This window comes from Dermacentor variabilis, chromosome 9 (assembly GCF_050947875.1).
Source record: "Dermacentor variabilis isolate Ectoservices chromosome 9, ASM5094787v1, whole genome shotgun sequence".
Classification (NCBI taxonomy): domain Eukaryota; kingdom Metazoa; phylum Arthropoda; class Arachnida; order Ixodida; family Ixodidae; genus Dermacentor; species Dermacentor variabilis.
Window position 1 is genome coordinate 148,182,027 of NC_134576.1, and position 17,165 is coordinate 148,199,191.

General features: G+C 48.8%; 1 protein-coding gene across 1 annotated transcript in view; it reads left to right on the forward strand.

The window, feature by feature from the left end:
- The window catches only part of LOC142557815 (transforming growth factor-beta-induced protein ig-h3-like), a 74,195-nt gene that overhangs the window by 29,699 nt on the left and 27,331 nt on the right, over window positions 1–17,165 (forward strand). The window contains exons 2-4 of the mRNA XM_075669964.1: window positions 1,219–1,359; window positions 10,172–10,300; window positions 16,670–16,767. Of these exons, the coding sequence (XP_075526079.1) occupies window positions 1,219–1,359; window positions 10,172–10,300; window positions 16,670–16,767 (368 nt within the window). The remainder of the gene's footprint in view (window positions 1–1,218; window positions 1,360–10,171; window positions 10,301–16,669; window positions 16,768–17,165) is intronic.

Consider the following 17,165-nt stretch of genomic DNA (forward strand, 5'->3'; position numbering starts at 1 on the left):
GCTGTGGTGCCTCCATCCACTCCAGGCTCTTCTTGCTATTCCCGGTATCAAAAGGAAAACGGAGATGTCCACTTTCGCCCTCAAACAAACCGTGCTTTCAGTGCTACATGAACAGCACAGAGGACGCATCCATGTTTACACAGACGGTTCTGTATCCTCTAATAGTTCTGCTGGAGCAGTGGTGATTCCCGCAGAGTGCGTCACCCTCAAGTTCAAGACATCTCACATTACGTCATCGACGGCTGCAGAACTCGCAGCTATCCGTGCTGCTCTGGAGTTTATAGTTCACAAATCATCACATTCATGGTCCATCTTATGTGACTCAAAGGCAGCTCTTCAGTGTCTGATGTCTCCTTTCAACCATGGACCAAATGAGCACCTAGTCGCAGACATCCGACTGCTCCACCATCACGCAATCAACAAGGGACACAACATCATCTACCAGTGGATACCGGGACACTGTGGAATTTCAGGAAATGACAGTGCGGATGACGCTGCCCGGTCGGCTCATGATGGTGCCCAGATTATACCCATACCGCTGTCAAGAACAGACGCAGCCACAAGTCTTCGCTCCCTCGCCCGCGAGCTTACGCAGAATCTGTGGAACACCAGTGATTTCACGAACGCACGTCTCCACAAATTGGATCCACGTCTGCAACTCCGCCTACCACCAGGGTTGCCACGAGCGGAAGCAACACTTTTGTGCCGCCTGTGGCTCGGCGTGGCATTCACGAACTCATATTCATTCCGCATTGGCATGGCCGACAGCCCTACTTGTGACACCTGCGGCTGCGAGGAGACGATTCAACACCTCCTATGTGACTGTCCCCGTTACGCAGTGCGAAGAAAAGTGCTCGTGACCGCTCTCGCAAAACTGGACAATCGCCCCTTTACAGAGGAAAAAGCTCTAGGACATTGGTCCACACGGGCTTCGGCACTGGAGGCCTTAAGGGCTCTGTTGAAGTTTTTAAGGAACTGCGAATTGTGCGACCGCCTTTGAACGTTGTAGCGCGTAGTTTCGCGTTACTGTGTGAATTTTCTCTTTTTTTTCCATTTTTTTCCCTCTTCTTCTTTCTCCTTTTATTCCCTTTACCCCTTTCCCCAGCATAGGGTAGCCAGCCGGTACTTACACTGGCTAACCTCCCTGTCTTTCCTCTCCTTTGTCTCCTCCTCCTCTCCTGTTGAATAAATTGCTCGACATTTTTTATCACTATGCAGGATTGGGCAGGGAGCACCGGAGGCTGCAGACAGCAGCAGCGGGAGCGCCGAAGAGACTCCCACCGCCGTGATCGTGGAGACGCGGCCGTGGAGGGATGACGGCTTCTTCGGCTTCCCCGCACGACAGCCCTGGTGGAAAGGGTGAGCAGTGCTTTGTCGAAGGAAGCACAATCATTCTTTGCGGAATTAACTGTGCTTCTATAACTCAACTGCAGGGTTGTTGACATCCTATATACTACTTTGTATCGATTCGGGTTATTTCGAAGGCGATTGTCACCGGTTATTAGAGAAAGGGGATTTGAGGCAAACTAAAGGTCTGCTATCCAAGATTCATAGCGCTGGAGGACTTCGGAAAACCTGCTTCAATTCCGAAAATATGGCGTAGACCTCAAAATTTGTCTCCAAGGGGTGGCAAATATATACTTGCGAATACGAATCGAATCCAAATATGGAACGCAGGCTCGTATGTTTACAGCAGATGTATTTATTTCGGTATAATTAGGTACGCCTGTATACTGACTAGGGCAAAAAGAAAAAAAAAACTATCCGGGTCAAAGCATCAGTTTCAAACACATCAGTAATTGTTAATAAAAAAAACGCGAATATCCCCTCTACAACTTAGTGTGGTTGCAGACAAGCTTTCCTACAAAAAGTGAATGCTCGGCTTCTAGCTTTAAAAAAAAATGGATGCCAAAGAAAAAAAAGGCAAACATTCTTAAAAGCAGGAAAAAATCCTGTTGAAGGCCTTTGTGTGCCGTAGGCACATGTTTCATTCACTCTGTTGTCCTCGCAATCATTGTCTACAGGTGCCTTACCCGATGATAGGAAAGTGGGAAAGGTCGTTCCAGTATTCAAAACGAGTCAGAAAGTCTCCCCCTTAAACTACCGCCCTATTTCATTAACTACTGTTCCTTGCAAAATCATGGAACATTTCATATACTCGCATATCACGAGCTTTTTAGACTCGGTAAACTTCTTTCATCCTTCTCAACATGGTTTTCCTAAAGGGCTTTCATGTGAAACGCAACTAGCTAACTACCTTTATGATCTGCACGTTAATCTTGATAACAACGTTCAAACCGATGCCACCTTTTTAGACTACTCTAAAGATTTTGACACACTGCCTCATAACCGCTTGCTAATAAAATTATCCAGATTGAACTTGGATCCTCACGTAGTATAATGGATAAAAGAATTCCTTACTAATCGTTCTCAGTTCGTCCTTGTCAATAACTTATCCTCCGAACGCCTCCCTGTCACTTCAGGTGTCCCTCAAGGCTCCATCTTAGGACCGCTTCTTTTCCTAGTATACATAACGATCTTTTGCTGCATGTATCTTGTTCTATTCGCAAGTTAGCTGACGACTGTGTGATTTATCGTACTGTGACTAACTTCTCTGACCAAGCATCTCTCCAGAATGACCTTAATAACGTGCAGGACTGGTGCAACCGTTGGGAAATGGCCTTAAACCCTAACAAGTGCAAATTTATTTTGGTTTCCTGCCGTCGTAATCCTATCTCTCTAGACAATTGCAAACGTCCCAGTGGAATCAGTTCTAGCCTATAAGTACTTAGGCGTAACCCTGTCCCACGACCTTCCTGGAATGCGCATGCGACTAACATAATTTCGTCAGCGAACAAGATCCTAGGGTTCATGAGGCGTCACCTTAGTCATGCTCCTTGCAAACAGAGGATGGTGCATCATCACAACACACCTACCGCGGAGTACCACATGGCGGAGTCTTGCGCCCCACTCTAACCTCGTGCTCATTGACCTGGTTCATACCCTTCCACAATCCGTCCATGTGTCGATCTATGCAGACGATATATGCATTTGGTCATCAGGAGCGATGCGTCCACAGGTGCGCGCCAGACTGCAAAAAGCGGCCACAATAACATCCAGCTATCTTCGAGCACGAGGTTTGGAGGTGTCCTCCCAGAAGTGCTTTATGGTCGCTTTCACGCGCAAAGCAATGAGACAATACGTTGTTAGAATTAATGGACAGCCTATTGCCTACGAGAAGACGCACCGTTTTCTAGGAGTAATAATAGATCGAGACCTCTCCTGGAGTACTCACGTCTCTTACCTAAAAAGGAAACTAGTGATGATAACAGACGTGCTCAGATTTCTTGCAGGAAAGTCATGGGGTGCGTCTGTGAGTGCAATGCTCCAACTCTATAACGCACTGTTCTTGGGTCTCCTACGCTACAGCTTACCTGTACTAGGTGGGACCGGTAAGACCAACCTCCGAGCCCTCCAGTCTGTACAAGCTCAAGCTCTGTGAATTTGTCTAGGCCTTTCCAGGTGTGCACCAACGGCAGCAACAATAGCCATTGCGCATGACCAGCCCATCAATACGTATATTCATGTCGACTCCTTAAGGGTGCACATCAAGCACGTCGCCCGACTTCCATCGCATCGTCTCGCCTCCCTTCCTGCCGCTCGACCTCGTTCAGCGTTTAACAGAATTATTGCTGCCAACCACGGAAGTTTACCGTCAAACTTCACACCTGCAGCACGACCATCTCTACCACTGTGGTGCCTGCATCAACTCCAGACCCTTCTTGTTATTCCCGGCATCAAAAAGAAAACGGAGATGTCATCTTTCGCCCTCAAACAAAGCGTCCTTTCATTCTTACATGAAAAACACAACGAACGCACCCACGTTTACACGGACGGTTCTGTCTCCTCTAAAAGTTCAGCTGGAGCAGTGGTACTTCCGGCTCAATCTGTCACTATCAAATTCAATACGTCTCACGTTACATCATCGACGGCTGCAGAACTCGCAGCTATCCGTGCTGCTCTGGAGTTTATGGGTCCCAAGTCACCACATTCATGGTCCATCTTTTGTGATTCAAAGGCAGCTCTCCAGTGTCTGCTGTCCCCTTTCAACCACGGACCAAATGTGCAATTAGTCGCAGACATCCGACTACTCCACCATTACGCAATCGACAAGGGACACAACATCATCTACCAGTGGATACCGGGTCACTGCGGAATTTCGGGAAATGACAGTGCGGATGACGCTGCCCGGTCGGCCCATGATGGTGCCCAGATTGTACCCATACCGCTGTCAAGAACAGATGCAGCCACAAGTCTTCGCTCCCTTGCACGCGAGGTTACGCTAACTCTGTGGAACACCAGTACGTGAATTCACGAACACACGTCTTCACAGATTAGATCCAAGTTTGCAACTCCGTCTTCCACCAGGGTGGCCATGAGCGGAAGCAACACATCTGTGCCGCCTATGGCTCGGCGTGGCATTCACGAACTCCTGTTCCTTCCGCATTGGAATGGCCGACAGCCCTGCTTGCGACACCTGCGGCTGCGAAGAGACGATCGCGCACCTCCTCTGTGACTGTCCACGTTACCATGTGCAAAGAAAAGTGCTCGTGACCGGGCTCGAAAAACTGGACAATCGCCCCTTCACAGAAGAGAAAGTTCTAGGACACTGGTCCAGACGGGCTTCAGCACTCAAGGCCTTAAGGGCTTTGCTCAAGTTCTTAAGGACATGCGAATTGTGCGAACGCCTTTGACTGTTGTTGCGCGTAACATCGCGTTACTGTGTGCATTCTTCTTGCTTTTTTTCTCTTCCTTCTCCTTTTATTCCCTTTACCCCTTTCCCCAGAACAGGGTAGCCAGCCGGTATTTACACTGGCTAACCTCCCTGTCTTTCCTTCCCTTTTGTCTCTCTCTCTCTTCATCATGCTCCACAGCACGTCAAACTACTCGCATACAAATCATTTGTCAGACTACAACTGGAATACGCCGCCGCCATCTGGAACCCTCATGAAACATATATCATCAATGCACTGGAGTCAGTTCAGAATCGTGCGACTAGATTCATCCATTCTTCATATTTATATAACATCAGCATTTCACTCTTAAAGGCAGAATCTATAGCTTGACATCTCTTGCTTTTCGTCGTCGTATCGTCATGCTCTCTTTATCACAAATTTTTTTTACAAATCGCTATGCCGCCCACCTTACGTCACGCCAACACCTTCACGCGTGTCACAGCGCACCAGCGATCAACTTCAAGTTTCTCGTCCTCGAATTGTAACTTTTCAAGCTCCATTTTTTCCTCGAGCTGCCAAAGATTGAAATGACCTACCCTTCAATGTCGCTGCCATCACATGTCATTCGCAATTTCTAGATACTGTTCAAACTTGTATTTCAATGTAACACCTGCCTTTTCTTGTGTCCACATGTTAACCGCCGCTTATGTAATAATACCCCGAATAGCGTCTTTAAGGTAATAAAATGGAAATGAAATTAAATATAAAATAGCCTATTGCGACAAAAACGGTGCAGGTTGTATCTTAAAAAGGTAAAACTGATACCTAGCTAGACTGCCAAAGACACGTTACAAGCCAAAGTCAGATTTTGTCACGTAGACCGAGAACACTGCCCACTTTGTTGTTTGTGCATTGGTTTTGTCGTTGCCTGACTTGCGATAATTCGCGATTGAGAAGGCGAAGAACAGTAACCAGACTTACTCGGCTGTTGCGAAACATCAGGAATATTTAATAAATTCTCTCGAATCTGTTCAAAACCGTGCCGCGTGTTTCATCGCGAAAGATTACAGTAGGCATTCTAGCGTGACTGCTATAAAGAAATCACTATCACTCCCATCTCTTGAATCTAGAAGGACGATAGCTCTGCTTTGCTTACTGCACAAAATCACTCACAGTCAACAGGCAACTACATTACCCCTTTCCCGCCCATTTCGCACATCTCGCCGCTTATACAACGCACACAGTTTCACACGTGTTTTCGGCCACACAAATGCATTTAACAAATCTGCATTACCTCTCGCAATAGCAGCTTGGAATGATCTTCCAAGCCACATTGTTGAAATTAATAATCTGGACACGTTTAGAGAAACATTAAAAAAATTGATTCCGTAGTTATGCGCACATGTTTCATTTGTACCATGTCACTTGTCATTCTGTGGACAGCATGTCACTTGACATGCACTTGCAGTTCTTTGCAGGAATTTGATGAGCCATGCGCGTTTCTGATCGTCCAGAGTGTTTTTGTTCTTCGTTTGCTTGATGTTGTTCGGCGTATTTCGATTCAACTTTTTTTTTCAATTGTTTGATTTGTTGTTAGCTATGTTTTTTGCTCCTGTTTTCGACATATTGTTTCTCTTACCCCCCTCACGCAATACTCCAGTTGGAGCCTGTGAGGTATGCGTATAAAAAAAATAAATAAATAAATACCGAATTGTTCCTTTTCTAGCGCGATTACTTAGTGTGTAGTATTCGAAACTCCGAGTATTCGCCCACCCCTATTTTAAAGCAATGCTGTTTAGTTCATTGATACGACCTCGACCGGTGGGCCTTCACCGCAAGAATCAGGAAACGACGACGAAGGCGGGCATCGTGGTGGTGAAATTAAAAGAAGTAGAAAAGAATGTATTCACTTCATTGGTACATGGTAGCGATTGTATCCGAGCCTCGAGTGGTCCTGATTAACACGGGCTCCAGGACGGCCTTATATAACCCCTCGCGGTCTTGTGGTCGTCGATGTCTTCTTGAAAAACTGGGCGAACTTGTGGAAGTGTCAGTGCCTTTGTCAGGTTTTGAAGTCGACGAGCTCTTCTCCTTCGTGTCTTCTCCTCTTCGTCCTTCCCTTTGTGTCTGCTCAGGGCATAGAGAGGTGACGATTTTTCGAGGGAGAGGAGAACCGGAGAATCGGATAATTGTGTCGACATGGGAACGCCCGCTGGAATCTTTCCCACGCTTGACAGGTGGGAAAGATCCCAGCATCCTTTCCTGGGACGAGGCAAATCATCTCGTCATGGGAACTCACGCCTGAACTCTTCTCACACTTGACAGGTCGGCCATAGCACCATTAAATATATCAATGATCCCGCGAATTATGTCTACCTTTGCTTTGGATCTTTCACAAAAAAGGTCTGATTCCCCCGAAAGCCGGATGATTGATTGCGATAGCCAATTAGTGGACAGCTATACGAAGAAAGGATAGTAGTTTTATCGGCCGTGTAAACTTGTAAACATAGTAGTACTAACTACATTAAGAAGCATGGTGTCATGCGTGCACAAGCAAACATGCACACATCTGACTCGATGACCGCGGAAACTCGCTGTCGAAACGCTGGAGTGGGGAAGCGCGGCAGCAGCGGCTAGCGAATTGACCTTCGTGCTGCGTCTCGCATCCCCCAACGCGAACTAAGCCGCGAAAACAAAGCGTACGGGTTGGTACGGGCAGACTCTAGCCCCCTCGCAGCTAGGTGGCTTTCAAGATACAGCGGCCCAGAGTAGAACCCCCTCCTCCTTACCCTGCCTCCAGAGCCTTGCGCGCGACGGAAGACGGCGCGCTTCCTGCCTGCTATCTCTGCTTGCGTGCGCGATATTGAGCCGCGATCGCTGGCTCACCCTTGTGCGCTTTCACTCGCACATAGAGCATACAGCGGTCGGCGATGATTTTATCGCCCTTGGATTTCATACGGAACCTCGCGGCAACGCCGATGGCGACGGCAGAAATGCGCCTGGAGTGTGCACATAGCTGCTATCGCAATAAAAAGTGTTATATTAGTCTGATAGAATATTGAATGTGTGTGGCGTTTTGCCATAGTTGAATATTACATATTTAGGTTCGCAGCCTTGTTGGGTAGATTGTTGGGCCAGTTCTGGAAGGGATGGCGGTGCTTTTGTTTTAATTCCTTCGCGTTCTAAGTGACGTTACTATTGCCCATCATGCGCGCGACGTGCGTGATTGTTGGGCATTAATTTCGCCCTTCGTGTCCGCCATGTATAGAGCGACAGCATGCACGCTGTCCTGGCGTCGAATGGAGCCAAGCTGTCGCGCCGGCCTTTCATGGCAGTCGCGGCTTTAACGCGGATGTCCGGTGAGACCAACACGCGCGGGTCAGACGCGACCTTGGCAACAAAGGGGCGTGTGAGTCCGGACATTGTGGATGTCCCAACAGTTGAAACGTTCAACCACTGGCTGCCGCTGTAAACCGGCTCCTTTTCTCGAACGGATACGTCCCGCGGCAAATGACCAGCTCGTGAGCGAGACTCTGAGCAGTCAGCGATGTTTTTACTACAGCACGGCACCTAATGAAAACTTATGCTGTCAAATATCTCGTAGCAGCGCTTAACGAGCACACGCTTATTGCGAGTCCACCTGCTATATACGTGTACACAAGCTTCGTTAGGCAATCGCTGGTAGGCACATTTGCCACACTGCCGCTGCATGGAAAGCTTTGTCCGAATAAATTTATACGAGCTGAACCGAAACAATTACGCGGAAATCTGCGAACTTGTTAGAGCTTAGCGAAGAGAACCGTGTAAATCGGTAAAATGAAAGCGGACGGCATGGATTGAAAAAAAGAGCATTACATGCTTTACCGGTGGTTTCAGTGCTTCATGTATTGCGAAGAGTTTTACCTCAAATGTGCGGTTCCTACTTGACGTATACAATTATCCCGGTAATATCGACAAAAAAAAAAAAAAAGGTTCCCAACGCGAGCGCGTTCAAAACACCCCTTCATCGTCGGTGTTAGCGATATAACTGAATACGTCAAGTAGGAACATCCACCAATGAGCCCAAGTTTCCGCTCTTTTAAAAAAAAAACCCCATGGGTCTTTCGTCGAAGCATTGTGTTGCGATATGGCGGATAATAGATTTTCAGTTCATAGTTGGAGTATGCATCCATTACAAACTTGAATGCTGTATACACGGTCGATTTGGTCTGCTGTTTGGGCAGGCGACACTTTTGACGGAGACTAGTAATTTATTTTTGTCGGCCTTTAGTGCTAAACGTAGGCGATCGGAATGTGAATGAGGAGGTGTCGCGCAGTGTAGACGAATCCGAGGAGTGTACGTTGCACGTGCTTCCCGACTATCTCGGTGCAGCGCGGTGTTGCAGCTAAACATTCTGTCGGCTCTCTTGTCGGGTCACTTCATTACGCGGTTAGCAACTAATTGCCCGTCGCCTAACCCGAAACACCAGGAGGAGACGCCGCATTTTCGAGTGAAGCCACGCCGAAGAAGCACGCGTGCCAGCGGCCCCTCGTCGGTGCGGCGAAGAACGGCGAATTCCTTTTGCGCGCGTGCTCCGTCCTCTCGGTGCGCGCCTGTGGTGGTTGCCACACTGGCCCCCGCGGCCACTTTTCGGTGGCACTGAGCGCTTGCAGCACAATTGGATGGGTGCTAAACTATTCCCCGTGCTCGCCAATAGCTTGCAACTCCATTCACTGAGTGCAGCTCGGTGCCTGTAATGGCGCTTGTATAGTTGCTGGAACATGGTATGCGTGATTTGCGCAATTATATCGCTTTCTGTATTTTTTTCTATCGTGTCGCAGCATCAAATGTGTGTCCCTTCTTAATTTTTGTTGCCTTCTTCAGTCTCAGGAATTCGCTGTGATAACTAGACAACTGGTGGTCAAATGGCGTTATACTGTGTCGGCGAATCAGATGACCCCCGGTTTGGTTTAGCGTTTTACTGAGAAGGTAACAAAAATAACGCGAGCATCCGGGCTCTATCATTTGGCGTTAGGGCTCGGCTTTCGGGTCCGGTGCTCAATGAGCAGGAATTTCACAACTATACTTGCCGGATGGGAGCTTTCTGGCATGCTGTTCGACTTTCCACAAACGTCTTTATGTGACGTAATGGCAGTTGCACTCTCCTTCGCATTTTGGCAGATAAGAGCGCAGGAAGGTTTGCAGACATGTGATGGAGGCAGCTGATGCCAGCCTACTCCGACCATCTCGTTTGACTGCCGGATGCTGTTTTGGCTACTAACCACCCTTCTATTCTCGTGCGTTTGGTGCCTCGCCCTTCAACGTGCTCTCGTTTCCAAACAAAGTGACTCAGTGCGAACGTATCTTAATTTGCGTTCATTCCCGATCCCGCTGTTGGACGCTTGGTCCGATACCCCCGGGGCCATTGACCATGGCGTTCTCTCTCCCTGTGCAGACCGAACGTGTGCAACTTCCGACAGGAGGTGGACGACTCCAAGGACAGTAATGCCACTGTTCCGTTCGCCTTCAACTTCCAGTCCAAGCAGTGCCAGGATACCGAGGACGCCTTCATCTGCACCACCAAGTGAGTGTTCCCGCCTCAGGAGATGTTAGCAAACTCATTTCTTCGCACGAATTTCGTGTTTGTTTTGAGTGCTCCGCTGTGTACGGCGAGTAGCTATTTGAAGTGACGCGCGTTCAGCGGTGCTATGCATATCGCAGCTGTTTTCTCTCTGTACAACTGAGCCGTGGCACGTGGCTTCAGTAAGTATCTTGTATTCTGCACGATTACTCGAAAACGTTGGCTGCGATGCCGATACAATTTAGCGAAGAACAAAGCGCGTCCTCTGTACTGTGAGCGACGTTGTCTACACGTTCAGTTTATTACCGGCAGATTGAAATGGAACATGCGTCCGTACAAAACAAAGTCGTCCCGATGCGTACTGTCCTTGCCGCTGGTACGAAAAGTAAACCAGCAAGGCGCTGCTTCACTGTTCGTCCCCATATGCGCCCACGTAATGCGTCGTAGTTTTGACCTCTGCTTAGTGGTTCTCAGACCGATAGGCAGGTTGACTTTGTGCTCTCCGTTGGCCATACCGTACGTGCCACTGCGAGCTCGTCCACGTGTTTGACCGCTGCGCGTCGTCAAAACTGTTCGCGAAAAGGCGCTCCGCTGCACTCGATGAGTATACGTGCACCGACTGTACCTTTTCTTTCTCTTCTAGCTCAACCGCAACGCACGCAGGTGTTTTCTTCTTGGGTGTCTCGCTTCGCAAAGGCTCCCAGGATGTTCCGCCCTCCGAGACATTCAGGCTGCGAGCTCCGCATGAGAGCCACACTTTTATACACATTGTATATGCGCATATTTTTCACGGCATCGTGCGGCGCGAGATCTCCCGATGCACGCGTGCATATTGAACTGCACGAGCAGGCGAGACGTTGCGCCACCGTCATACAAGCGCATATATGCAACGCCGCCTGGGAGATCCCGGAGAAAATTGTACGGTGCAGTTATCGAACCTCGTCGATAGCTATAGCGAAGCTCAGCGAACGTGTGCGCTGCCTGCGATATGCAAGACACACCGTGCTCATATACGGCCAAGGTCATCGAGTGGAACGTCGTGCCGACAGAAAACAGTGGAACAAGTTATCCGACTTTACCCGAGCAAGACATTTGGTCGCCACCGTTGTATCAAAGTCCCAAACGCCGGCAACAATTTCTGTTGATCTGCGTTTGTTGACACAGCCTGTATCGTAACTTACGATGTGCCACGGGTGGGCGCGACCTGGCGTACTCGGCCGGCTACTGCTCTGACTGAGCGCCACCCGAGCGTCTGTGAAATCGACAACAGAACAGTCGCAGCTCAGACACGGGTGCACGTATGCGCGAAAGCGCGTTCGGGCGAGTCCTTGCGTTGGGTGCGTCAGTCGAGCACTCAACCGGGCGAGCTCTTTTCGCGCGTTGAACACGCCTGACTGTCGCCGAGTCGCAATAAACGTGCCAAAGTTTTCGGCTAGTCGGGTAGAACTTTAGAAGGGGAGGGCCCGCCCAGATGACCGAAGCGCGACAGCCGATTGCCTTCGCGGCTGAAATAGTCCCGCTCAAGAAACCGTGCTTCTAAAACGCGTAATACTCAATATAACTAAATACTTTTGTATTTTGATGGCTGGTTTTGTAGATCTCTCGTGATTGGAAAGCTACCCCAGCACATGCCGCATCGCGAAAAAAAAAAAAAAAAAAGGAACAGCCGTGCATTCTACAATGCACGCTGCGCGTCGTCTGCTTTTTAGCTTCATTGCAAGGGACAAAAAATGAGTTCTGCACGGCTTTTGCGCTGGTTTACTTTTACACGGCACATTTAATACTCGTTTCCCGAGCTCAAAATGAGTCAGTTGCTGTTTAACTAGTACTTTAAAAAAAACTATGCATTTATCGAAACCCTTGCAAACCTGCTGGGGCAAGATGACGATCGAGGCAGGAAAGTTTAAAAAAAAATGCTTCATTCACCGTTTTGAATAAATACTCTTAGTTTTAAGTAGTGTAAGAGATATATCTTTTTGGTTTTGTGCTTTCACACTTATATTCAAGATTTTTTTTTTTTGCAAGACTGCACTCTCGCCAGGTCCCGTAGCGTCAGCGATGCTCGCTGCAATCCTTCGTCGCCAGATCACGGCTCGGAATAAACGCGCGCGGCACGAGTGGTTCATCGTAAGAGCGCAGTAGTGATCCAGGCACGGTCGACCACCGCAGACAGTTTGCGAGTTCACTCTGGCGAGGGACAGACTCGCAAGACTGACGCGTCTCGGCCCAGTTCGAAGCCATCTTCGCCATCGGCGGGGTCGGCCGGTCCGGCTTGCGACACCAGAGTGCGCGCCCATTGGTGGAGGCTCGTGTGCATCCGCCTCGGAGGAGTAGACGCCCCTACCGGACCATAGTGCGCGTAACGATCATGTCCCGCCTTGATGAAGCCAGAGTGTTGCGAGTTGAATGCGTTTTCAAAATTTGCACGACACGTTGTTCGTGAACGCATCTGGCGAATTCTGGAAGCCCTCGTGGGGCTTCCGGACTACCATGCGGATGGCGTCCGGTAAGACCCGCCGCTCGTGACTGCACTGTGGCCCGTGTGGCAGCGCAGCGCGTGGTGGAGGGGACGGTTTCCGCGTTGATGTTCTCCAGACTTCACCTCGGTCCGATCGCAGGCATTCGCTGCTTGGTGCTCGACAGTGATCGCACCATTGGACTTTGCAAACTACAAGGAGACACGTTCTGATATCTTCCGTTAACGCGCAGGGAGGACTGATATCCATTGGAAACCTGCAGATGCCCGCCGAAGGTGATCAAGTGCCGTTTCTTGTAGTGCTGAAATCGAGAAAGGGCGCGCCGCATTTACTTCAAGCCTCAAGAGAGCTGGCAAATATTATTATTTAGGAAGGAAAATTTGCAGTCAGCGAACTAGTCCTGCAGCAGTCTTTGTTAAAATATAAATTAAATGTTCCATTATATTGAACCGCCACGTTATATGTCGTTCACTTCATGTCAGCCACGAAGACACGGTGTCGTCATCAAAGAAAGATCTTTGGCAACTCTGTTATAGCGAATATTCCGTAAGAAGACTCTCTTTCTTATATGACCACTTGAAGCGTTCTGCAAACCTCCCTGCCAGAAACACTTTCTCGGAAGCGCTTGTTAGTTCTGCAGCCCGAAGAAGCCTAATGAGCATGCTCATCAACATGCAATCGCCGACTGAAACGATATCCAGGAAAACTCGCTCTTCAACCGGAAAACAAGTGCTGTCATCCGTTAGGCAAGGGCATGCCAGCTTTGGCAGTTACCTGTGGAGCGTACAAGACTTGACACGACAGCCGCACTTGGGTACTTGCCGAAAGCACAGCTTAAAACGCTAGGCCAAACATCAGAAGCAAACGCACAAAAAAAGAAATGCAAATCCCACGCACTGTGGGAATTGATGTAAGGGAAGCTTTCCGGGCTGTATGCTTTGATTGATGATAATTAGCCGTGATGTTGGCGGCTAAAGCTTAACTTCTTCAACGTTTAGGCGAGAGTGGCGAGTCGATGTTAGGCGTTGCGTGCATCGCTGCTGTTTGTCTGCACGGTGCACTCGCATTGCTTGAGGCGCTGCTGTGCGTGAGGTTTCATAGTCTCTGAGAGGGTTGAGCATTGTCGTTGACTCGCATGGCACATCGCATTGTGGCAGAAGCACTAAACTTGAATTGGATTATGGGGCTGTACGTGCCAAAACCACACTCGGATTATGAGGCAGGCCGTAGTGGCGGACTCCGGATTAATTTTGACACTGTGATGTTCTTCAACGTGCCCCAACATCTAAGTGCACGTGCGTTTTCTATTTTGCCCCCTTCGAAATGCGGCTGCCGCTGTCGGGATCAAATCGGCGACCTCTAGCAAAGCCATATATATCCGCAAAGTTATCGTGGCGGGCACAGAGGTGTTAATTTGACGGTCGACCGCTTCCGTGGTGTCGCCTAGACCCTGCGGTGCGCTTTAATTAAGGCTGCTCTGCTTCTGCACGCCCTGCGTAAGTTGTCCGCTTGACATATTTGCATGGTGTTTATTTTTCAGATATAGCAGCAACATGCTGTACCGTACCTTGAACTTAGGCTTATCCAGTTTGCCCGCAACCGCTGTCGCATAGTAGTAGGGTTTAGAAGCGTACACTGTTGGGCCAGTTGGTGCATCACGCAGTGTCGTGGAGCGGAAATACGGGCGGGAAGAAACGCAGTGGACGGGACAGACGCTCTCTTACTACTGCGGAGTTTAAGGAAAGGTTCTCCAGGGAACGGGGGGCTGCGCAGTGAGAAGGCAGAGCTCGTGCACAATCACGTGCAAAAATTGTGAAAAATGCTAATACCCGATTTCTTTATCCGTCAAAGCAACCGACGTACGGGACGCACGTGGCAGATGGTGCGTATATCTGGCCAGCCTCAATAATCCCTCTCGCCAGTCTGTCATCGCATATCTAAATAGCGGAGCGACGCACTCCACTTTTCAGAAATCATCTATCCCGGGACGGCGATTCTCGTCGGACGCGCTGTCTCGTGGCGAGGCACGTTTCAGGCGGCGTCGCCACTTTTTGAGCGGCGGCTCTCTTGCTTATTCTTTCGATTTGCCGCATACATCATTGAAAAGCTTAGTTCTTGAAGATTCTAAATGTATATGTTACATACGAATGGATATGCGAACTTAAAAAAACAATTTCCCATTTAAGAAGCTAAAGATGCACGGTTTTTACAAACGTGGGTTTCGGTTACGACCATAATATGAAAAACATATCCCACTCACAGCATTTCCACTTGCGTGTAAGTTTAGTATATACTTATTTGTTTCCTATACGTAGCTCAAGAATGTTAGATTTCTTACTTTCTTGGTCTTTTATATTCGAAAATAGCCAAATATTGCAACTTGCGTTGTGAACAGCCGGCCAGCTTCTCGCGAAACGAAGCTGAAATTTGGAGATGGCATAACTCAAAAAATTCCGCTGAACATGCAATTCTTGCCCCGTGCGGTAACAAAGGGCTCTTCTGTGCCCGGGGAAGTAATTTACACCATTGTTCATTTTATACGCCGTATCTGTGGGCGTGAATTACGTTACAGTGTTACGTGTGTCGTACGCACGACGGGCGTCCGATTTCTCTGCGACTATTTTTCCGGCTCCAGTACAGGTTTCGCCGCGCGCAGGTTGACGAAGGACGCTGCAACCACGTACACAAACGCGTTGCCACGAGCTCACCGGTGGTCGTTTTTCACCGGGGAGAAAAAAAACGGTACATACTTGTTCTCGGCGAAGTGCGTCTATAACCAGGTGGCGGCTTCCACAAGCAAAGTTTCAGTGTATGGCTACACTCTTTAGCAAAATTACACCCTTTGGGCCGTATCTTGCCACACAATAATCATCAGTCTCGTCCGCATTTCCTTTCTTTAACGCTGCGAGCCCGGTATGCATACTTTCAAGTCACGAACGGCATGCGCGCTATCAGCGCGACAGAGCATTCTGGACAGGAACGTAGCGAACACAGCGTTTTCAAGAAAGGAAACGCAAGCAAGACAGATGACGATTGTGTGAGATTGTGTGGCAAATATACACCCCAAAGGATGTACATTTGTTCAAGAGTGTAGGAGCCGCAGTGGTGTGTTGAATTGTGCCTGTTGGTACATATCGGAAATGACGGTCACACCGTTAAAGACAGGACGATGACGAACATGGCGATGACCAACAGCTAATATTTTTCTTTTCGTGTCGACGTCAAAATATGCTGTAAGTACAATCAGTAAAAGGAAAAACAAACAATTATGGACATGCGACGACATGTCCTTGATTGTTCGTGTCAACGAAGACACACTGACGCAGCTTTCACCACCTTATGGACGGTATAAGAGAGAGAGAGAGATGAACGTTTATTTATGAACTAGCCGTGGAGAGAGATTTGTCATTGCCCTCCGTTGGGCGGCTTCCTCATTCCAGGAATCCGTGGTCTCTCACTGCCACCCGGGCCCGGTCCACCACCTCCAGTATAAGGCCCACCAAATATAAGTGTAAAAATATAAAGCTTCGGGTTTTAAGTGTTAAAACCATGATATGATTATCAGGCATACCGTAGTGGGAGTTTGGCCACCTGGGGTTTAACGCTTTTATATGTCCTTGTGCGTTATTGTTATGTCGCAGCATACTATGTGGGTTACACATTGATTTTTGTGCTGTTTTTTTCTATATTGGCTGTTGTTTAGGCATGCTTACGCAATGTACTTGATTGCCGGATTGTTTGTGCGTTCATATCACCTCATGTTATCATCCTTTGCTCATTGAAGAATCTGTTGTTTGCGGAGAAGCCTGTGACTCGACATTTCCCATGTCATCGCAATAAATCACTCGCAGTTGTTCACTTAAGCTGAGTGCCTTTCTTTCTTTTTTCCCTGCAGGATTCGAACGATGAACGAGAGCAAGACGATCACGGACAAATACGTTTGCTGCCACGGGTTCGCTCGGGGCCGCAATGGACGCGCTGGCTGCGTCCAAGGTTCGCGCTGTCCGTTTCCACGAATCTCGCGACGCGGCTGTTCTCGGCACGGAGGAAGGAAAACGCTAGGAGGGAGCAACGCGATTGAACCTGGTGGCCCAGCACGTGACCGCACGTCAAAGCGCGCGGTTGGCTCCCGCTCCGCAGGCGGATGATCAACGGCAGGGCAGCTGAATAAGCGCGCACCGAATAAAACTACTGGCATAGCTACCGGGAACCAAACGTCTCAGAAAATCTCGATTCTTGCTTCGTGATCATGACGCAAGAAGAGGTCACGTGTTGGGCCACCACTGAATAAGTGTATGGGCTTCACGGAGCGTTCGCTAGCCTAGGCTGGCTGCGTGACGTCTCTGTGCGTGACGTAATGCTCTCTCTCCTAACTTTTTCCTTCCTCCATG